The 23,408-nt window shown below is 49.3% G+C and overlaps 1 protein-coding gene and 1 long non-coding RNA gene across 4 annotated transcripts in view; both read right to left on the minus strand.

Moving 5' to 3' along the window:
- LOC142930541 (uncharacterized) overlaps positions 1 to 23,408 on the minus strand; it is a 695,545-nt gene that overhangs the window by 12,704 nt on the left and 659,433 nt on the right. The gene's annotated exons all lie outside the window — the stretch shown is intronic.
- LOC116951012 (mitogen-activated protein kinase 8-like) overlaps positions 1 to 23,408 on the minus strand; it is a 37,607-nt gene that overhangs the window by 12,704 nt on the left and 1,495 nt on the right. For 2 of the 3 annotated variants that reach the window (XM_032969277.2, XM_032969278.2), the window contains exons 2-13: positions 18,292 to 18,393; positions 16,855 to 16,926; positions 15,318 to 15,496; positions 12,460 to 12,589; positions 10,786 to 10,844; positions 9,206 to 9,344; positions 8,603 to 8,768; positions 7,619 to 7,690; positions 5,037 to 5,219; positions 4,593 to 4,717; positions 2,725 to 2,788; positions 316 to 393 (exon numbers count right to left, since the gene is read on the minus strand). In XM_032969277.2, the coding sequence (XP_032825168.1) occupies positions 316 to 393; positions 2,725 to 2,788; positions 4,593 to 4,717; positions 5,037 to 5,219; positions 7,619 to 7,690; positions 8,603 to 8,768; positions 9,206 to 9,344; positions 10,786 to 10,844; positions 12,460 to 12,589; positions 15,318 to 15,496; positions 16,855 to 16,920 (1,261 nt within the window). In that variant the 5' untranslated portion in view covers positions 16,921 to 16,926; positions 18,292 to 18,393. Of the gene's footprint in view, positions 1 to 315; positions 394 to 2,724; positions 2,789 to 4,592; positions 4,718 to 5,036; positions 5,220 to 7,618; positions 7,691 to 8,602; positions 8,769 to 9,205; positions 9,345 to 10,785; positions 10,845 to 12,459; positions 12,590 to 15,317; positions 15,497 to 16,854; positions 16,927 to 18,291; positions 18,394 to 23,408 lie in introns of those variants that run through there. The other variant, XM_032969279.2, reaches the window with a different exon arrangement.

Consider the following 23,408-nt stretch of genomic DNA (forward strand, 5'->3'; position numbering starts at 1 on the left):
TACATAGCCAACCGTGCTAATCAGAGGTGTGGGGAAAGGATAACAAACTAAATAAGTAAGAACATTTGATATTGCGCACTCTTATGAGTCCATCACGAATGTATGTATGTATGTTGAATGTCATTCATACCGTACGTAGCCAACCGAGCAAATTGGAGGTTCGGGGGGGTGGGGGAAGGACAAACGAACGAAACAAAGAGCAGTTCTAAAGACATTAGCGTTGATTAAAAAAAGCGCGTAGCTTCGGCGGCTTCCTAACGTCAGAAGTTAGCCGTTCCCGTCAGACTCCTCGTGAGCGGAGTCCGGGGGACACACCTGAGGCCAGCGGCTGCCTCTTGACGACGCCGTTCTTGCCGCGGTCCTCCCAGTCCAGCACCTCCTTGTAGATGAGCTCTGAGCGGGCGGGCGGAGGGGGGGGAGACGCGACGTCAACGACGACACTCGGACGCCGCGCGCTCGCCGCCCCCTTGGCGGGGCGCGACGCTCATCGTACGAATGCAAGCTGCGTAAACTACAGGTACAAAGTAATAATAATAATAGTTAAAATAATGTTCGACTTGCAACGGCGCCACCGCACGGTTATTCGCTCGCTTTCGTAGAGAGAGAACGAATCGGAGGTCCAAAGAACCACAGACGAGCCGGTCCGAACAATTGTCCAAGCTCTCTGGTCCTCTACATATTAACGTGGTTTATGGGTTAGATCGTGTAAATATAAACGTATCGTTAAATCCGCAACCACCGAACACAGCCAATTAGTGAGGTTTGTCACGTGAACGAAACATGGCAATTCGTTACTAGTTCAGCATACCGATGTGTTGGAGAGCAAAGCGGCAACATTTACAATTCGAGTATCATATTCTTGGTTATTTCCGTAAAGTCACGTAGAAGGGAAACAATAAAATAATAAAAATATAAAACGATATTATTTTATTGTTTCCCTTCTACGTGACTTTACTGAAAAACCCAATAATATGATTCCCTGCAGTCATGAAAGCTTTAAATCAAAATTCGAGTATTGTGACGTTTCGCGGGTAATTACAACCAGCATTATCAGGCGGCAGCCAGAGTTGTGGAGAGATCCTCCTATTTCGGTCCATCGGTCGCGAAAGCCTACGTGTTAAACTAACTTGGGTCGACAAAACGTTTGTGTATGTGCCATTTTGCGTTTGCCACATTATGTTTGTATGTCTTTGTGACACAGCAAACATCCTGTGTCACTTGGAAATCCCTTTGGAAATTAAATGTTCCATCTCAAGGGATTATCCAGGTGGAATATTTTAAATCACAATTATGCATCGATAAAAAATGAATTCTAAAGCTCACAAGAAATGTGTCGAATTACAAAAGGATCCCATAGTTTAGTGCTTGAGCATAAATGCAATATTAAAAATTTTGTTTGATATATCTGTGTCTACGAATAGAAACCTGCTCATATGTACAATTATAATCTGATAGTTTGTCAACTTTATTAAACATCCCAATTCACTCAGCACCCCACAGTGCAACGTCTAATCTCTAGATACAAGTCAGCCAATCGAATCTGTGCCCTCTCTTCCCTCTGAAAAAAGGGCGAAGCGTGAAAAATCAGCTTATTATGTATATTATTTCTGGAATAATGCAGTGTTAATAACATTTATACGGCTTTATTGAAATCGTGCTTGCACACGAATGTCAACGCGGCGGCCACAGCTATTCTTATTCCATACAAAACAAGAAATCAGCGTGACAACACACGACCCTGGATCGCACGGGCGCGTAGAGGACATGGTGCCTGCGGCCTTAATGGCGCAGAGGATCCGCAAGAGCAGATGCGCCGACTGCACAAAACACGGCACAGATGAAGCCTTCGAGATGAGCTGGTCAGTGAAGCAGCATGCGGTGTCGCACGCACGCGCGCAGGGTACGTGTGTGGTGACCGTTCGTATCCACTCGCTCGTTTGTGTCTTACAGTGTAATCGAAGTAATAGCTATCATAATAAATGCACAGCTCTTCAATAATTCACTGCTGAATTAAGTCCCTCTGCATGCTGTCAGTCATGGGGGTTGTTTGAACTTTCTCCGTCATGTTGGTGGTCAAGGGGGGGTGACCCAGGAGTGGTGGTGACCCGAATTCGATTCCAGCTCACGGTCAACACCGGCGACGATTATTTGAACCGGCCCTGGGCCTCCCCTAGGTCGACTCGGCCTAACATGGGTACCTGGTGCGGTGTGCGAACATCAACAATGGGGAGACAAAGGCGGCCGGGCGTGGTGCTGGCCACCCACACCCTTATTTGCCACACCCTGGCCTTCATAGGTGCTACTTGCTAACACTTGCCCCAACGGTCTGTTTAAGGCTACACAGGGGATCTTTGATGACCCAGGACAGGTTCAGATACCACCTGCCACCGATGTTGGCTGTGATCTTAAATTTGACCTCGGGTCATTGGGTTCACAGCGCAACGTGTTAACCACTGCGCCACCCAGATTTTAATTATCAAAGAGTAATCATAACATAGATAAAGCCACATTAGAAAAAATACAAAATAAACCATTATAATCCAAATATGAAATCAATACCACACATTCAACCATAATAATCATATCTGCTCTGACGTCACAACGCCCCCTGTCCCCGCGTGCTGTCAATTTTCCATCGACAGACGGACGAAACCCAATCAAAAGGTGGATGCGAGTGAGTGAGCGAACGGGCAGGCGGGTGGGCGAGCGCGTGGGGACGTCCACCTTTCCACTCGTCCACGGTGTGCTCGCGCTCGTCCAGGCGGCGGTCGCTGATCTGTGGCGACGGCTGCGCAGCGGACAGGAAGGGAGAGCGACGGCGACATCATCACAACGGCTCGACACCGCACGTGTGGACGCCTCTCAGCGGCGTTCGGGATGGGAGAGGCGTTTTCCCCACCCCACACCCCCCGAGAGTCGACATCAATCGGGCCCGGATTCTCATCTCTGCGCACGTTCCGTTTTGTCGGATTTTTTTTCGTGGAAATTTCTGCATTTCTTCTTCACCAGCGGTGCGGTAGAATTACAAAAATCAGCCCCCCCGCTCCTTTTCAAATGCCGTAACGAAAGAAAGAAGCGGAGTGCCAATTGCCAGGGTGGTGTGTGTCAGTCATTCTTTTTAAAATCTGAATCTGCATGCATGAATGTTGTTTGATTATCTCCAGTTAGAGCCCCTCAGCCAATGCTGGAAAGGACACATTATAATGGCAGGGGGGGTCAGTAATTCAATCAGACAACTGGTGCTGAATTCCCACAAAGTGACACAAATTTTGTTGACAGGGAGATGGTGAGTCCAATGAAGAGTCGTACGCTGTAACATGATTATTGTAGTGGCTATTAGCCAAGTAACTATTTTAATATGCATTCCCCTGCAGTAACAAACATTTGGGAGACCCAATCTTCATTTATGCTATTCTGGCGTGAGATTAGCAGGGCCTCATTTCTCAATTCACGAGTAGAGTGGAGTAGGTGGCACGTATCTAGTAGCAGTCAGTCAGCGAGAAGTATATTGGATGTGGTTTCATAGTTTAGTTTAGTTTAGGATGTGGTATTGCAGGGTGTAGAAATATTCCCCAGCACTTCGATTTGGACAGCTGCGAGTCTGTGAGCATGTTCTAGAGGAGTAAGAGAACAGATTATCCTGAAGCAGAAAATTAGTGCTGGATACATTTCTAACTTTGATCATTACCTGTGTATCGATAGTGAGATGTGAATGTGCCATGTTGTTGAAGGGCGACTGCTTTGTGGATGTTGTCTTTATGTGGTCTGGGACTATTTAGTTTTTTCTGCCTTGCCCAATCTTAACAAATCGGACTTACATAATTGTATTTATTTATGATTTATATGTAGTCACTTGCTTATCATTTTCTCTACTTTGCACTCCTATTGTTGTTTGCATCATTTGCTGTTGTGACTTGCTGCCCCGCCCATACTGGACATCTGTGAAAAAGAGCTTCATAGCTCGTCGGTCAGTCTAAATAAAGAGGCTGTTTCTCAGCATGTTGTGTCGGTTTGCTCTCCTTTGAGTGCGGCTACATCGGATTGGGGCCTTCGTGCCCGTCACGCGTTGCCCGCGAGAGGGCGCTGCACGGCAAAGTTAAAGGGACGAGTTCGAAAATGTGCTGCAGTTTCCATGGACTCATAGGCGCGGCAAACCTGAGACATGCGGGGAAGGCTGCCAATTTCTCAAGCTAAGTGGCCCTGTATTGCCATGATTGGCCAAATCCATCAACAAGTGTTTATGCACGCGCTGCAAACACACGCGGGTGCATGAACCCCCTAGGGCGTGCCCCTATGAGCGTGTCTTTCCTCCGAGGGTGCGTCACCCGATAACCCCAGGAGCCAAGAGGCTGCCAGCTCATAGATCGGTTGGCTACGGTGCGAAAGAAGTTCAACATACATCAGCGCTGCTCTCGTCCTCCTGAATAAGGAGTTAGGGGTTAAGGGTTAGAGGGTTAAGGGTTAGGGGTCAGGGGGTTAAGGGTTAGCGGTTAAGAGTTGGGGGTCATGGTTTAAGGGTTAGGGGTTAGGGGCTAGACGCCGAGATCCGGAGAACGGGGTCCGTGAAGCCCACCAGCGCCGCTGCCGCTTACCCCGTTCACCTCGGCCGGGTCGTACCACACGTGGATATAGGGGTGCTGCAGGGCCTCGTCCACCGTGATCCGCTTCAGGGGGTCGATGACGAGCATGCGGGACAGCAGGTCGCGCGCCTGGCTCGCTGTTTGGGGTTGGAGGGAGACGCACACAGTAGTGGGTGGAGGAACAAAACCGCCAAACATGAACAAGTTTGGCCGGAATGGTCAACCGAAGTCAAGTTCCCGGAATGTAAATCACGAGTATGGAGTACAAATATCGATGAATATTCACTCAAGGGGAAACAAATATTCGGGAGGGGAAGGTGGCACTAATGTTCGTTTACCGCCAGCTTGATGACTCTGACGTGCCCAGCATTCATTCACCATCCGAGCATTCACGTACGTCACATAAATGTGTGGGGGGGGGGGGGGATATGGGGGGGTTGAAGGAGGGGGCGGCACCTTTGAGCTTGCTGTGCTCCGAGTCGGCGGGGAAGAGTGCGTCAGGGAAGAGCTTCTCGAAGCTGTACCCCGGGTAGCGCGGCCTCGTCTCCACGTAGTTGCGCACCGTGGGCTGCAGGCGCTTCATGAACTCGGACACGGGCGTGCCCAGCTGCTCGATCACCTTGTTCCACTGGTCGATATCTGCGGCAGCGCACAGCTCAGGAGATCGACGCAACGGGCGACAGTAAACGATCGCGAAAGCGAGAGATTCGGCACGGCGCACGCGGGAGTGCGTCGCCGGCACCACGCCAGACCGCCTATGTCTCCCTAGCGGCGATGTTAACACACCGGACCAGGTACTCATTTGAGGCTGAGTCCACCTAGGGGAGACCCAGAACCGGTTTAGAGAATCCTCACTGGTGTCGGCCATGAGCGGGAATCGAACTCGGGTCGCCGGGTTCGTAGCGCAACCGTGCTAACCGCTATACTACTATAATATAGGTCTTTTGGGTTAGATAGCGTAAATATAAATGCGTCGTTAAACCCGCCACCACCCGACACAGTCAATTAGTAAGGTTTGTTATGTTAACAGAACATGCCAATTCGTTACTAGCACAGCACACCGGTGTGTTGAAGAGCCAAGCCACAACATTTACAATTTGAGTACGACGTTTCGCCAGTAATTACAACTAGCTTCATCAGGCGACAGACAGATTTGTGGAAAAATGCTCCCATTTCGTTCCTTAAATAGAGGGATACAGTGAGGGAAGAAAGTATTTGATCCCCTGCTGATTTTGTACGTTAGCCCACTGACAAAGAAATGATCAGTCTATAATTTTAATGGTAGGTTTATTTGAACAGTGAGAGACAGAATAACAACAACAAAATCCAGAAAAATGCATGTCAAAAATGTTATAAATTGATTTGCATTTTAATGAGGGAAATAAGTATTTGACCCCCTCTTAATCAGAAAGATTTCTGGCTCCCAAGTGTCTTTTATACAGGTAACGAGCTGAGATTAGGAGCATACTCTTAAAGCGAGTGCTCCTAATCTTAGCTTGTTACCTGTATAAAAGACACTGTCCACAGAAGCAATCAATCAATCAGATTCCAAACTCTCCACCATGGCCAAGACCAAAGAGCTCTCCAAGGATGTCAGGGACAAGATTGTAGACCTACACAAGGCTGGAATGGGCTACAAGGCCATTGCCAAGCAGCTTGGTGAGAAGGTGACAACAGTTGGTGCGATTATTCGCAAATGGAAGAAACATAAAAGAACTGTCAATCTCCCTCGGCCTGGGGCTCCATGCAAGATCTCACCTCGTGGAGTTGCAATGATCATGAGAACGGTGAGGAATCAGCCCAGAACTACACGTGAGGTTCTTGTCAATGATCTCAAGGCAGCTGGGACCATAGTCACCAACAAAACAATTGGTAACACACTACGCCGTGAAGGACTGAAATCCTGCAGCGCTCGCAAGGTCCCCCCCCTGCTCAAGAAAGCACATATACATGACTGTCTGAAGTTTGCCAATGAATATTTAAATGATTCAGAGGACAACTGGGTGAAAGTGTTGTGGTCAGATGAGACAAAAATGGAGCTCTTTGGCATCAACTCAACTGGCCGTGTTTGGAGGAGGAGGAATTCTGCCTATGACCCCAAGAACACCATCCCCACCGTCAAACATGGAGGTGGAAACATCATGCTTTGGGGGTGTTTATCTGCTAAGGGGACAGGACAACTTCACCGCATCAAAGGGAGGATGGACGGGGCCATGTACCGTCAAATCTTGGGTGAGAACCTCCTTCCCTCAGCCATGGCATTGAAAATGGGTGGTGGATGGGTATTCCAGCATGACAATGACCCAAAACACACGGCCAAGTCAACAAAGGAGTGGCTCAAAAAGAAGCACATTAAGGTCCTGGAGTGGCCTAGCCAGTCTCCAGACCTTAATCCCATAGAAAATCTGTGGAGGAAGCTTAAGGTTCGAGTTGCCAAACATCAGCCTCAAAATCTTAATGACTTGGAGAAGATCTGCAAAGAGGAGTGGGACAAAATCTCTCCTGAGATGTGTGCAAACCTGGTGGCCAACTACAAGAAACGTCTGACCTCTGTGATTGCCAACAAAGGTTTTGCCATCAAATACTAAGTCATGTTTTGCAGAGGGGTCAAATACTTATTTCCCTCATTAAAATGCAAATCAATTTATAACATTTTTGACATGCGCTTTTCTGGATTTTTTTGTTCTTATTCTGTCTCTCACTGTTCAAATAAACCTACCATTAAAATTATAGACTGATCATTTCTTTGTCAGTGGGCGAACGTACAAAATCAGCAGGGGATCAAATACTTTTTTCCCTCACTGTAGATGTGATGACGCCACTTGTGAACCCTTCACGTGTGAAGGTGGGGATTAATGAGATGCATAGCAATTACAATGAGTATCCAATATCGGTTAGGTTATTCATTCCCATATAATATTGGTCGTGAAATCATACGCGCTATACTACTGCTCTCCACACATAAATGAAACACGCATACGCGACAATATGTACATACATGACACGTATGCATCTCCTGATATTTAAATGCAGGATACAGTCACGGCCGGGGAAGAGGATCTTGTGGCGCACCATCTCTCCCATGATGCACCCCACTGACCAGATGTCCACTGCACACAACATCACCCACGGCAGCAACACAATCAGCACCAACGCCACAACCAACAGCGCCGCGAAACACTCACGCCAACACCACCGCTGCCAAAAGATAAAGATTCACCGAACTGTCTTTTTGGGGAAAGTGCTGTTAGCGAGCACCTATGAAAAACTGGCTTGGCACACGAGGAGGTGGGTGGCCAACACCACGCCTGGCCACCTTTGCACAGTGCTGATGTTCACACACCACACACATCAGATAGGCATTGACAGCTGAGTTGACCTAGGGGGTGTGCAGGATCAGTTCAAATGTTCACGACTGTTTTTGGTCTTGAGTGTGAATCAAACGCAGGTCGCGTTGCCGGGTTCGCAACGCTCCCCACTACACTACCACATCTAACACCACCAACACCAATTCCTATAAAACCATCAATCACAAACTAAAGCTAAACTATTTTATATTTTACCAGCTAAGGCCCACTGAGTTATATAGCTCTTTTTCAGAAGCGACCTGGTCACAAATGATAGCTCAATGAAGTGGCTTACCATCACCGCATTTCGATTCTAAATGTGGAGGGAAAAATTGGAGGACCTGGAGAAAAATCCGCACGACCACGGGGAGAACATGCACACTCCATAATACAGCAGGTGTCCGGGTCAGGATCGAAGCCACGACCTCCTGTGTACCAGACGAGGTAGTTAACATCTCGCCACCGTGGCACCCCTACAACACCGCCAATGCCAACACTACCACCAACACTAATTCCAACACCACCACTACCGCGACACCGCAACGAGTAGCCGTGTGGTGGGATTTGGTGGCGTAGGCGTGCGGTCACGGAGTGAGGCTGGCGGCGACTGGGGACTGGGGAGGGGGTGGGGTGGGGATGGGGCGGGAGGCGGCGGCAGAGAGGTGATCGCCGTACCGTTCTCGGTGTAGCCCATGCCCAGGATGACCTCTGGCGCGCGGTAGTACCGCGTCACCACGTACGGGGTCATCATGAAGCTGGTGGCGGCCGTGCGCGCCAGCCCAAAGTCCAGGATCTTGAGCGAGCAGTCAGACTTCACCACGATGTTGCTGGGCTTGAGGTCCTGTTAGGGGAGGAGGAAAGCGAAAAACATCGAACCGAAACGACCGTGAGACTTGTTCCAGGGGCTAGCGCCAGTGCTGTCCTGGCTGCCCACGCTGTTGTCCACAGGACTCGTCGTTATTGCTGTTGGTGTTGGTGTTGTGGGGCCCTGGTTGTTTTATCCCAGGTTGCACCATGGCGCTGCACTCTCTGCTCTCTCTTCCCTGGACACCGCCACCACCCACCCCCACCACGACCCCTCCAACCATCACCTTCTGCCTGAGTGTACTTATACGCGAAGCATTTAGAGATATTTAACTGTGCTCAATTTTTCAGGCATACGCATCCCTTCCACCCCACTGCGTATCCCTGACGGGCCTTGAGAGTAACCACCAGTTCCCCACGCGTTTCCCCCCCTGCGCATTGTTCCGCCGATGTGGGACGAGCGTCGGGGCGTACCCTGTGTATGATCCCGGCAGAGTGCAGGTGCTTGATACCGCACAGCATCTGGTAGAGCAGGTACGAGATCCGCTCGTGATCCAGCTCCATGCGGATCACTTGGCACAGGTTCGCGTCCATCAAGTCCATCACGAGGTACCTGGGCGGCCGCCACAACACGCGACACGGCGTCGTACGGGTGGCACGGCAGTTTACCTTCGCTTCCACGGGTGTGAGATTTGCAGGGGCTGCAACCTTTATTTATATTTTTTATTTATCAGGTAAGGCCCTCTGAGCTATACAGCTCTTTTTCAGAAGCGACCTGGCCACAAATGATAGCTCATCGCAGTGGCTTATCATGTGGAAATTAATAGCAGCCAAATACCCTAAACTCACATTGATTCTAAATGTGGAGGGAAAAACCGGAGGACCCGGGGAAAAATCCACACGACCACGGGGAGCGAGACACGCGAACTCCAAATATACAGGCATCAGGGTCGGGATTGAACCCACATCCTCCTGTATACCAGGCGAGGTAGTTAACATCTCGCCAGCATGACGCTCTTTTTTTTTCGACCAGGACGGCCAACTCGAGTCGACTCGTGCTCGCGAGCGCACACAACACGGCGTTTCGCAAAAGTGGTGCAAAAGCAATAGCCGCAGTTTTTTGTTCTGAGCGCGAGCGCGAGGCAGGAGATTTCAGGGCTGTGCCATTACCATGGGCACCGGAAAAGAGGGGCGGGATTTCTCCAGGAACAAAATTGAGTCGACGGACAAATTGGGAAGGGAAAAATCGAACGGCGGCGTTTTCAGGTTTTTCCGAGTTACCCACATGTTGGGCAGGTGCCCACCATGCATAACAGGCATCATAGGCTACGGTGCGGGTTTGTGCCCACCTGCGCACAATAATGCTAAATTAATGTAGCAACCGATAGCACGTGTGGAGTGGTGGCACGACGGTTGGCACGCGGTGACCAGATTTTGATTCCCAGTCACGGTGAATACCGTTGGCATCAAGTGATATCAGAACCCCGGTCCTGTCATCTCCCCGCCCCTTTAGCAATTTGTTCTGACCAGCGTGCTGAAGTATGGTAAGACACAAATCCATGGCCGACATGGCGTGAGGGGATGAAAAGGACCAATGAGTGGATTGGAGAATAACAGTAACCAATTTTATTTTTTATTGATATCTCAACCAAGGTTTGCAGCAAATCAGGATCAGGGTTAACTACCTCGCCAGGTATACTGGATGTCGTGGATTCGATTTGACCCTGACGCCTCAAAATTTAGAGTTTGCATGTTCTCCCTGTGGTCGAGTGGCTTTTTCTCCGTGTGCTCTGGTTTTTCTCTCCACATTTAGACTCAGCATGCATTTAGAGTATTTGGCTGCCTTCAATTTCCGTGTGATAAGCCACATCGTTGAACTGTCATTTGTGGCCAGGTCGCTTCTGAAAAAGAGCTACATAGCTCAGTGGGCCTTCCCTGGTACAAACTAAAAATAGCTTAGTTTAGTTTTAACAGCACATTTCTCAATTACAGCCGAGTTTGGCAGTGAGGTTGATGGCAGCATGTGTATAAATACATATAAAGTGGTGGCTTACACATCTTGAAAGTCCTCCTGGGATTTTTGAGGTGAGAACACGTTCAGCAGCTTAATGATCTAGAGAACACCGACCACACACACGCACACAGAGACCACACACACGCACAGGGACACCGACAGGCACATACACAGATGAAAGCCCACACGCACTCACAAGACAAAGATCCCCGTATAGGCTTAACAGACTGTTGGGGCAAGTGCTGTTAGCGAATGCCTATGAAGGCCGGCACGACACACGAGGGGGTGAGTGGCCAACACAACGCCCGGCCACCTTTGTCTCCCCAGTGGCGATGTTTACAAACCACACCAGGTACTCATTTGAGGCTGAGTCGAGATAGGGGAGGCCCAGGACCGGTTCAGATAATCGTCACCGGTGTTGGCCATGAGCGGGAATCGAACTCGGGTCGCTGGGATCGTGTCGCAGGGCTAACCACAACACTACCGCTCCCCACTCACGTACTCACACCCACAGAGATACACTCATGCACGCCGACAGACGCGCGCACACACACAGATGCACGCACACGTACTCACAGACACGGAGACACACGCCCGCACGCCGACAGACGTGCGCGCACACACACACAGATGCATGCACAGACATATTCATGCCCACGTAGACAAAACAAAGACACACAGTTACAGGCACATAAAACACATCCCGGTTACACGACCACGCATCAGTGAGACTTCAATAACGGATTAAAACATCACGGCGGGTGTGACGGAGTTCACAACTGTCCCTTGCACCCTTGTGACAGTTTCACGTGCGGCACAATAGAGACGGGCACCTCCCAAAGTCTTTAGTTGTGAAGCGAACAGCGTTAGTTGGGTTTCTTTATGAGGGTCCCTGTTTACTTTAGGCTTCAACAAGGCATGTACGCGGGCGGTCAATATGGACTTCTGGCCAGTGGGTGGCTGGCGCGTATTAACCTTGTGTGCACACCAGCTACGTGGCGATTGTACGCGTATAAGTAGAACTTCTTTCGCACCGTACGTAGCCAACTGTACTAATCTGAGGTGGGGGAAGTAATTATAAGAAATAATATTACTTAAATAGCATTGCTTTGGTTACTCCCAGTTGCATTCCTTTGTTCAAATCGCTTCCGTACTGAATTTGGGCCTGATGCAGGCCAGCCTATGTATCCATAGTAAGATTACGGTTACAATCCGGACAGTCCCGTGAAAGCTGAGTACAGCAACCCTCCTGCACACCCGTGTGTGTGTGTAGTAGGACAGCTCGGGGGACCAGGGCACCGTGTGGTGAGTGTCCACCACAAAGATAAAAATCCCCCCTGTAGCCTTGACAGCGGGGAGTGGTAGTGGAGCAGTTAGCGTGCTGCGCTATGAACCCGGCGACCCGAATTCGCTTCTCGCTCAATGCCAACAGTAGTGACGAATATATCTGAATCGGTCCTGGGTCTCCCCTAGGTCGACTCTGCCTCAAATGAGTACGTGGTGCTGTTTGTAAACATCGCCACTAAGGAGACAAAGGTGGCTGGGCGAGCGTAGCACTGACCACCCACCCACTCGAGTGCCGTGTCGGCCTTCATGGGTGCTGCTCGCTAAACAGCACTTTCCCCAACAGTCTGTTCGGGCTATACGGGGAATCTTTGTCTTTGTGTTGTGCGGTGGGAGACGGCAGCCATGAGAGGCACGGGAGGCGACTCACATTTTTGTGGTTCACGCATTTCATGAGCACCAGCTCTCGGAAGGCGCGCTTGGCGTGCGTCTGGTTCTGAAAGGGCCGGCTCAGCTTCTTGATGGCCACATTGCGGTCGATGATGGTGTCATAGGCAGCGCTGCGAGAGAGATCAAAAAACACAACGGCACACGGCCTCAGCCACCGGGAAATATCCCATGCGGCGTTCCAGGTAAAGCCGTGCGGCTGGGCATCTGACGTGATGAAGGAAATACAATTTTGCACGTTTTAATCGAATGTTTTATCCATAATACAGTTTTTTTTGTTCTAGATTTAAAGCTTTCGTGACTGCAAGGATCCATACTCTTTGGTTCTATTCGGTAAAGTCACGTAGGTAAAAAATAAAACAACAAAAATCACGACGTTTCGGCCACAACACAAGCGGCCTTCATCAGGTGAAGGGATCAGGCTGTCTCGAGGACAGCACTGGAGTGAAACACAGCCACGCTGTGTTTGTTCACGAGGCAATTCAGATCTACAAACACAGACACAATTTCAACCGAGAAGATGGTTTCGAATTAAGCAACCATTGGAAAGATGTTCTAAATCGAACCAAACATTAAACTAATTTTCAATGGTACAGTATATTTTTCAAGTAGTGGTACCCCAAACTTTCGCAGCTCTTAAATTCCCTTTTCACACCATCAATAGGTAAACTCCCCCCCCCCCCCCGCGCCAAACGGCATGTGCACTCGCACGTACACCACCTCTATGCTAAGTCGGCCAATCAAATGCTAATTTTTATGCTAATTCCTTTGTCAAGGCACCTTGTTTCCTCGCTCACAGCTTAAAGGTCTGCGGTCTGAGCGTGGCTGTGTTTCACTCCAGCGCTGTCCTCGAGACAGCCTGATCCCTTCACCTGATGAAGGCCGCTTGTGTTGTGGCCGAAACGTCGTGATTTTTGTTGTTTTATTTTTTACCTACGTGACTTTACCGAATAAAACCAAAGAGTATAGTTTTTTTTGGCTTAGATCGTGTAAATATATAAAAGTGTCATTAAACCCACCACCACCCGACACAGCCAATTAGTAAGGGGTTTGTCACGTAAACAGAACATGCCAATTCGTTACTAGTACAGCACACCGGTGTGTTGGAGAGCAAAGCCACAGCATTTACAATCTGAGTATGACGTTTACTAGTAAGTACAACTAGCATCATCAGGCGACAGCCAGATTTGTGGAGAAATCCTCCCGTTTCGTTCCTTAAATAGAGGGAGAGATGTGATGACGTCACTTGTGTGCCCTTGCTCGCGAAAGCCTAAGCGTTAAACTCGAATGTTTTAGTTGAACACTTTACTTGAACGTGTAATCATACGCATGGCGACTTTGCTGCACGACTTGCGTAGGCGTGGCACCGCGCACGCTAGTCAGTGGTGGCCGTTGCAGGAGAGACCACGCGCTACGCAGCAGGAAACCAAACTCAGTCGGAGCGAGACATTTTGGTGGCCGGGGTCAAGTGCCGCCCCCTCCCCGCCCCACTGTTGCAGTGCCGGCATGGCCCGACCAACATTTTTCGGCACTTGCCGCCACTGCTCGCTTTGTTTCCAACAAATTTGGCCACAGGTTCGGGGGGCATCCCCCTCGGGATGAGCACTCGGGAGGCTGGGGGGGGGCTGGGGGGCGCTGTCTGCCCCACCGTTGCTCCAGCACGGTGTGCGTGGGCGTGTGCGGAGTGGTGGTGCAGCGGTTAGCGCGCTGTGCCACGAACCCGGCGAACAGAATTTTATTCCCTTTCACGGCCAATACCGGTGACGGTAACCTTAACCGGTCTTGGGGCTCCCTTAAGTTGACTCAGCCTTAAATGAGTAGCTGGTGCGCAATGCGTAACTGGGTGGGAATGGTGCATTTGGACGTTTTGGTGGTACACCGGTGCAGCATAACACACCGGTACTCACAAAAGTCTAAAATATTGATTTGAACTGACATTCGTCTTCTGACTACTTCGACATCACTGGCTTTGATGCACCACCCCGCAAGATTTTCTGACCGTGGTTGCGAATCGCGGCATAAATAATTATTGTGAAAAAAATCCTCTTTTTTTATACCGTGCACTGGTGTACCGCCTATACGTTCATTTGCCCCCCCCAAACAGTCTGTCAAGGTGTTTTTAATGCTGTGGGCACACACAAAATTTATTTTGCCAAGATGAGGGTACTCTGCAAGCCCACTGGCTATCAGTTAAGATTCGTTCATGAAGCCATCCAGATATATAAACACAGACAAAATTTCAGCCGAGAAGATGGGTACAAACTGACCAATCATTGGAAGGACGTTGTTAACCAGTTTAGGTCATAACTGGCTGTGATGTTCCCTCCCTACCTACCTATGTTAGCAGTAATTTTCGACTCTCTGAGTTACATTCACTAACACAGCCTCCGTTAGCTGTGTTAGTAAATGGCGGCTTGCCATCCTTTTACACCTCCATGTGGCGATGGCTCTCTCTGAGCTCTCTCCGAGCTTACATTTACAAGCAAATTTCTTACATTGACATGCTAATCTCTCACAATACAATGGCCACCCCCACAGCTTCGTTTGCCAAGATTTCTCTGATCTTACATTTACATGCAAATTTCATCTCTAGCCCCGCCTACAGACCCTTGGGCTACACCAATCCAAAACCTTTATAACCATATATTCTCAGCAGCTCTCTTGCTATATTGTTCACCTGATGACGGTTGCTTGTGTTGCGATCGAAACGTCGTGATATTGTTATTATTGTTTATTATTTGTATTATTTGTTCTATCTACGTGGCTTTACCGAAAGACCCAAAGAATATAGTCTGCCAAGGCTAAAGGGGAGATCCTTGGCTTTGTGCATCGAGGGCTCACCACACGATGCCCTGGGCCCCCGAGCCGACGGGGCGCAGGTTCTGGTAGCGCTTGCACACGGCGAAGGTGGAGTCGCCCACCTCCACGCTGTAGAAGTTCTGCGGTTCCTGCACGGGCCGCCCGCTCATGGTGAAGAAGTGACGGCCAAGGAACGCCACATCCAGCCCACTGCGGAACGCCTGCGAGCCACAAACGATGCAACATGTCGCGACGTTCCAGCGCTACCACATCCAGGGTACCTCTCGCCGCCGTTGCTGTGGCCACAACAAAGACGGTCGCTGCGGCGCGGCGCTTTCAGACGCGCTTCTGCGGCCGTCTGGAACGCTATTGAGTTAGGCACTTTTAAATCGAGATTGAAAATTAATTTCTTTAGAGCTGCTTTTTATGTTCAGTTTGCTGTCCTTCCCACACACCTTCGATTTAGCACGGTTGGCCACGTTACGGTGCAAAAGAAGTTCAACGTACATACATACAAGCAACGTGCAGCCTGCTCGAGTCTTGCAGTGACCCAGCATGAATAATAATTGCAATAATTTTTATTCATAAGGTACCCTTAAACAATGGAATTCATACATGAATAAAGCATCCAGGGTACCTCTCGATATGGCTGTGGCTACTGGTAGTCACATGTCACCTCCTCCAGCTCTACCCGAGACCATGAAAATAATCAAACTAAAAACTAAACTATTTTTATTTTACGCTACAAGGTAAGGCCCACTGAGTAATTCAGATCGTTTTCAGAAACAAACTGGCTGCAAATGATAGCTCAACAAAGTGGCTTATTATTGTGGAAATTTATAGCAGTCAAATACTCTAAATGCATGTTGATTCTCAATGTGGAAGGGAAAACCGGAGGACACGGACAAAATCCACGCAACCACGGAGAGAATACGCAAACTCCAAATATTTAGGCTTCAGGATCGGGATGAAACCCATGACCACCTGTATACCAGGTTAGGTAGTTAGCATCTGGCCACCATGGCGGCCCAGTGAGAAATTCAGCACTGCGTCAAAGCGCCATAGGTCAATGGAAGCTCTCGTGATCAAAGCAATCAAAATTGCAATTTTTGATTTACAGGATACATTTACAAAAAAAATTCAATCTTAAACCTATGATGGTTGAAACATAACTTTTGCCCCAAAGGGTTATTGCCTGGTTTTAAATAAACTTTCGATTGGTCATATCGGTTTATCCAGGAAAAATAAATGTATCGCTGGACTCATTTTCTGACCACCTCCTTTCATTGGGACGACGTATTTCCACGTCCTTGTTTTTGGCGTAAAAAAGGCAAACCAAAGTTCCCAGAGAAAAATCACAAACATCCACAGGGTGACACTGGCACTCCGAAGAGACAGGTGCATGAACGCAATGTGTGAGAATTGGGGGGGGAGGGGGGGGGAAGTACTTCGGTTGGTCGGTCGCAACTCGCCGGGGAAATCGCAATCGCTGCGATGGGCAACTCTGCCTCCATTAAGAGCAATGCGGCGAGGACAATGGGCGCGATGGAACCGCGGAATGGCCTTGATTGGCGATTACCTGGCAGAAGGCAATTTTCACGTCCAGATCTCTTCCGTTGCGGTAGTTTAGGAGGCAGAGACTCATGAAATCCTACAAAACACAGGGAGAAAGCATGAGCTGCCGGGGGGCGGTTTTCTCTAGCCTGGGCAAGAACAAGTGGGGCCAAAGGACTTCCCACAATACCTTAACACAAATGAACCACAATGCTTTGGTGATCTCAAGGAGCATCAACCATCATGCGAACTCCGGTCATCCTCGCAGCAGTGGCTTTTGGCTAACCATCTAACAAAGATGGTCACCGCATCGCACGCTTTCAGATGCGCTTCTGCGGCCATCTGGAACGCTCTTCCGATATTAGGAAGCCATTGGAACTATGCACTTTTAAAACTATATTGAAAACTCATTTATATCAAACTGCTTTTTGTATTTTGTTTATTGTCCTTCCCCCGCACCTCCGATTAGCACAGTTGGCTACGTACGTTGTAAAAGAAGTTCAACATAAACACACACACGATACATTCCCATTCCAAGTCGGCGGTGCGTCACGGCACGGTGTACGCGCACAGCCCCGGTTGAGTGTCGGTCGGGTCTGTCCGCGATACATTTCCACACCCGGTAACTACCACATCCAGTTTACCTCTCCTCAAATGCATCTATTTCAGCAGATTCAAACGCTCTTTTTACACTACACAAACGCCCGACCTAACAACGAGCATTTGATATTCATCCGTCTTTTCCCCAACAAGATTTAAGCCTGTTTGTGACGAGGACCTGTTGTTTAGACCAGTGTGTATTGACTGCAAGGCCCACAGGACACTGGCGGCCTCTTGTGGCCTTGAGTGCGGGCTCCCTGACGTGTGGCCCCCGACAATACAGTCAAGTGAAAACATTAAAAAGCATCGTGCCATCATACCCAACGGTTTCAAATGGGTGGCCGCCCTCACACTGATGCATTACCGGCAAAAGTGGCCCCCCTCTGAAAATTAGTGACGAACACTGGTTTAGACTAACGTCCGACACTGGTGAGACTATGTCACAGAGAAGGTTGTCTCTGGTGTCGGCCAATCAGTTTCAAAGACAATGCAACATATCATTATCAGAGCATGTCTGTCTGCATGTTTTGCCAAAAGTACCTGTGGTTAATGCAGATATGATTCACACCTTTTTTTTAGTATTGCCAGTAAGGGTAAAACCTCTTCTATTTTTCTTCTTTGGTTATTTCGGTAAAGTCACGTACGAATGAGAATTCTCACGACGTGAGAATTTTATTGTGTTATTTTATTTTATTATTTCTCACGACGTGAGAATTTTATTTTATAATAATTATTATTTTATTACTTTATTCTCATTCTACGTAACTTTACCGAAAGAACCAAAGAAGATGATTACTTGCAGTCACAAAAGCTTTAAATCGAAACTCTTCTACTGTGTTACATTAGAGTCGTTGCCACGTACCTGCGTGTATTTGTGAGTGCTATCCCCTCATGTGCACGCGTTGTCTCCAGGCACTCCAGTTTCTCCAGAATTGGGTCACGCGAAATACGGCCAGAGATCCTCCTGGAAATAAAAGTCCTGGAACTCAGTCGAGGTGAGGGGGGCGTTGGTCAGGGGAGGGTTTCTTCGTGAGGAACTTTGCGGAGCAGTGGCGCCGTAGTTGGCACACCGCATGACGGGACCGAGTTCAGATGTCCGGTCACAAATTCACGGCGGTGGCGACTGATACATCTGAACCAGTCCTGGGCCAACCTCTTCGTGAAACCCGCACCGACTGGCGTGGTGAAGTATGGTCGTCCTTTCCATTCCCCCCACACGTACAGTGCGAAAAAAGTTCGACATACATACTGTACGTACAAACATCTCCCACGGCCGATACAGTGTGGGGGGGGGGGGGGGGGGAAGGCCTTCATCCAGCAGCAGAAAGGTCCTCAACACGTAAACGTATTTTATTATCTGCTCCCCCTTACCCCCAATCTACCCTTCGAATGTTTGTTATCTCATCCCATTCCCTCCGTCTCCCCCCATGTATATTTAAGCCCTCTCCCCCCGACCTAAGGTCCCCACAAGGTTGGGGCATCGAGCCTTAACCGTCCCCCCACACAAGCACGCCTCTGAAGTGCCGATAGCCCCCACCCACCCCGTGCCTCCACGCCCGACACTCCTCGTGGGTTTTTGACACAGTGAAAAAAAGTCTTCAGAAATCATTAATTTTCTTATCAATGTATTGTCCGTGACCAAAATAATCGGAAATATGCCCATTCTCATCAGATCTTGGAAGCTAAGCAGGTTGGAACCTGGATAGTGTTCAGACGGGCGACCAGCTCGCATAAGAGGCGTTATAGAGCTGCTTCGGGGCCACGTTGTGTACAGGAGAGAGCAGTGCAGAAACAAAAACTCTGTTGAACTGTACTTCTATGCTCACCGCCGTCACAAACCAACTTCACCTACCCCCTGGGATAAATCATCTTGGTAAAGTATGGTCCAATAACTACCCACACGACACTGCGGTGAGGCTCTCATCCAGCAGTGGATTGACAAAGGGCTGTGACATTAATTGTATGTATATGATTGTGCTAGCTTTATCGGTCACCGCGTGAATATGATTTAAGGGCTGCGTGTGTGCCGTTTAGGGAGATGACAAAATGCATCGTTGTTTCGGTGCGCGTGTGCGGCTAAAATTCAGAAAGTTGGCACAGTGGGGGGTACAGCGGTGGTGTATCTACTGGTCATCTCAGTCAGTCAACCCATGGCACCTGGGTCTGTCCCGAGACCTCCTGCCAGCGAGCCTTCGACACTTCACGTGGCAGCCTCAAAGTGCACCTAGCCTGGCGTTACCGTCACCTAGTGGCGAATGGCGAGGATTGGTATTTGTGCATACACACGAATATCTAAATACTAATATAGCCAGCCAGGTGATGTAACGGTCCAGCGATCTCACCTCAGCATCTGGGTATTGCCGGTTATTAGTGCGAGGGTCATTTGTCATAGGCATTCGCGAGGCACGGCGTGCTTCCTCCTGAATGCTAAACGGCCCCGCGAGGGCTGAGTGGAAAGGAGGGCCCCCATTGTGTGTCACGTCCAAATTATGAATCCACATCAGTCGTTGAAACGAGCGCCATAACAAAACAAGACGTCGCTGGCTGTATAACAATGGGCTTCGCGGGACGGACACACACACAGAGCATTGGGCTGGGGGGGGGGGTGATGGGGTAATTTTCTTTATTTTCGAACAATAAGAACCACTGCGGCCGAGTGGGATTCCGTGGCTCTGCTGCTGCTGTACAGCTCTCCAACGTGTTTCTTTGGTTTTGGGTTGTAAGCTCTTGAGCCCGACGCGGGGAGGGGGGGGGGGCGAAACGTCAGACGCCGTGCCAAAAACAAGCGGCCAAAAAAGCACACCTGAAAGCCACACAGCTCAACCGTCCACACACCATTAGATCGTGTGCCCCCCCCCCCCACTCCATTACACCAACTAATTTTTTATGTAATTTTGGGAGTCAAAGGACCGCCCAACCACTACACACCCCCAGCGCCCCCCCTACCCCCCAAAAAATGTGTTGAAAAGTGTTTCATAGAATTTAATGTGTGAGTCGTTTAAATCACATCAGGTCACACTACACGAGTAGGAACGATGCACGAGAGGGTTAAGATGGTAGGAGGACAAACGAATGCACGTACACACGTACAAAAGACAAAGATCCCCCGCATAGCCTTAACAGACTTTTGGGGCAAGTGCGTTTAGCGAACAGGACCTATGAAGGCCGGCACGGCGCACGAGGTACTCATTTGAGGCTGAGTCAACCTAGGGGAGGCCCAGCACTGGGTTCAGATAATCGACACACGTAGACACACACAGTGGCGTCTACGCAAAGCACAGGCTAGCCAAGCAAAGGCGAATGGCCCCAATTAGCTAAAGGCCCTTATCCCCCTTTAACCCCCGACTACCCCCATAATTAGAGAAAATATAAGGATGCATCGAATGTGAATCTCAAATCCTAATACACACAAGAGGCCAACTGCCAGGCGAAACAAACATTTAACGTCTCATCTCTCTGCTGTGCGTATCCATCTTATATCACTCACCATTTCACAGCATCTCTGTGTTTGTCCACATTCCTCTTATCTCACGACACACATCTCTGTCTGTCTGTATCTCTTTTGTATTTTCACTGGGTATTTCATTTATTTTAAGGGATCCGAAAAATAATTTCTGCAGAGGACATCCCCCCTCCCCGGCCCACCAGCCACTGAGTACGCATCAAAGACAAAGATCCCCCATATAGCCTTAACAGGCGTTTGGGGACAAGTGCTGTTTAGCGAGCACCTATGAAGACCGGCACGGCATATGAGGAGGTGGGTGGCCAGCACCCCACCCGGCCGCATTTTTCACCCCAGTGGCGATGTTTACACATCGCACCAGGTACTTATTTACGGCTGAGTCGATCTAGGCGAGAAACGGGACCGGTTCAGATAATTCGGTGGTGGCCATGAACAGGAATCGATCGCCGGGTCGCCGGGTCGCCGGGTTCGTCCCGCTGCGCGCTAACGGCTGCACCACCGCTCCCCGCTGGGTTCAGCATCACCGCCGCGCGCGCTCGCAGACGCACACAGGTCAATACATAAATCACAAGCATTTGAAAAGCACACACACAGACACACTCCACCATACGCACCACCTCAAAGCATCGGCATCGTTGTGCCCAAACACACCATCACCATTAATGAGCACAAACCGGCCTCGATGTAGATTGATGTTTGCCAGATGTTTGATATTGATATTATTAATTTGGCTTCTTCCTGATGTCTTTCGTTCACACTGTGGGCTCTCCGTGTTTGCATTGGAAGCGTGAACAAAGATGGTATTGCATGCGCATCGCCACCACCGTCATCATCATTATCATCAATTAGCCACGATCAATCCACTGCTGAATGAAGGCCTCCCCCCAAGCTTTGCTTTTGCGGAAACAATAAGTGCCATAGGCAGGCTTTTCCTGCTGGGTTAACTGTCAATGTGTAGATTGTTTTGTTTGTTATACACCGCACATACAATGTATAGCGTTGACACACGCGCGCGGAATGCCCTTTATCAATCCACTGCTGGATGATTGCGTCTCTCCAAGTCATATGCCCGTCACGGGAGTCGTTTGAATATGGGCCAACCCATGCAGGGATCAGAGAGACGCGTGAACGAACGTGGCATGGTATCGCACCGTAGAACAATGGCTGTTGCTGTACGAGCCACGCCGCCCCTGCAGCCGACAGTAACCCTCCGTGCATCCTATTCACCTATGCGGACGTGAACCAGGCTCAGCCATGCTTATCTTCCAAAATCTGCCCAGATTTAGACTGCTGGAGCAAAGCGCTGTTAGCGAGCACCTATTAAGGCCGGCACGGGCATACGAGATAGGGCAGGGTGGACAGCACCACGCCCGGCCGCCTTTGTCTCCCCGTGCCGATGTTTACAAAACGGCCAAGGTGCCCATTCAAATATCAGCCGCTGTTGTTAATCGAGAGCAGGAATCGAATTCAGGTGGCCCGGTTCGTAGCGCAGTGCGCTAACCACTGCGTCACCGCTCCCCTATATGATGCAGGATGAGGTGCTCACTAACAGCACTTGCCCCAACAGTCTGTTAAGGCTACAAGGGGGATACGTGTCTTTGTCTTATACAGGCTATACACATCCACACATACAATTGTGACTTACAAGACATCAATTCAAGTTGTATGTCGATTAATGTTGGCTTTAAGATATTCGTAAGAGACACATCAAGAAACCAGTTTTAACATTAAATATATACTTGATTCTGAATGTACCGCCAGCAGAGGGCAGTTCAGCAACATTATTGTTGTACTTTACTCCGCTCCAACATCTATGGCTCTCCCCGTCACCAACCCACATTGACCGAAGTGATTTATTGTTTAATAACCCTCACGATCCGCAGTGGATTGACAAAAGGCATGGACGTGTACAACTAAAAGAACACATCTCGGTATCCAGCACTAATCTGGGATGATGTTGGCACGTCCATTCACTAAGCCACGTCAGTCCGTTGCACAGCTATTTGTTTGACAATGTAAACAACAGCAGCTACGATCAATCCACCGCTAGACGAAATATTCGCACCGATCGGGTCGCCATCTCTTAATGAATGATCTCTCTCTAACCAAATCATATTTCTCGCTCAATTCGCGTTAAAACTCACGCAGCCGGCGTGTCCGAGATGAGGGAAGATTTTAACACAGCTCGGCGAGAAGACCAAAGTGGGAGGTTTCACGTCAAGGGATGATGGTGGTGGTGATGCAGGCCAATGTGACAGCCGAGGCATGGAACGTGCCGAGACGTCGCTCACAACTCGGATGGGGTGACGGAATCATCAGCTGGTTTTGCAGGCGGGGTGCTAGCCAGGTCTTGTTACATGTATGTTGAACTTCTTTCGCACCGTACGTAGCCAACCGTGCTAATCGGAGGTGGAGGGAGCACGACAAACTAAACACAACAAAGCACGAGAGATGGCGACTATTTTGGGGGGAGGTTTCCATCCAGCAGTGGAATTATCATGGCCGATTATGGTAAT

The sequence above is a fragment of the Petromyzon marinus genome, chromosome 41 (assembly GCF_048934315.1).
Source record: "Petromyzon marinus isolate PM22_M1 ecotype Great Lakes invasive population chromosome 41, UKy_Petmar_22M1.pri1.0, whole genome shotgun sequence".
In the NCBI taxonomy this organism is placed as follows: domain Eukaryota; kingdom Metazoa; phylum Chordata; class Hyperoartia; order Petromyzontiformes; family Petromyzontidae; genus Petromyzon; species Petromyzon marinus.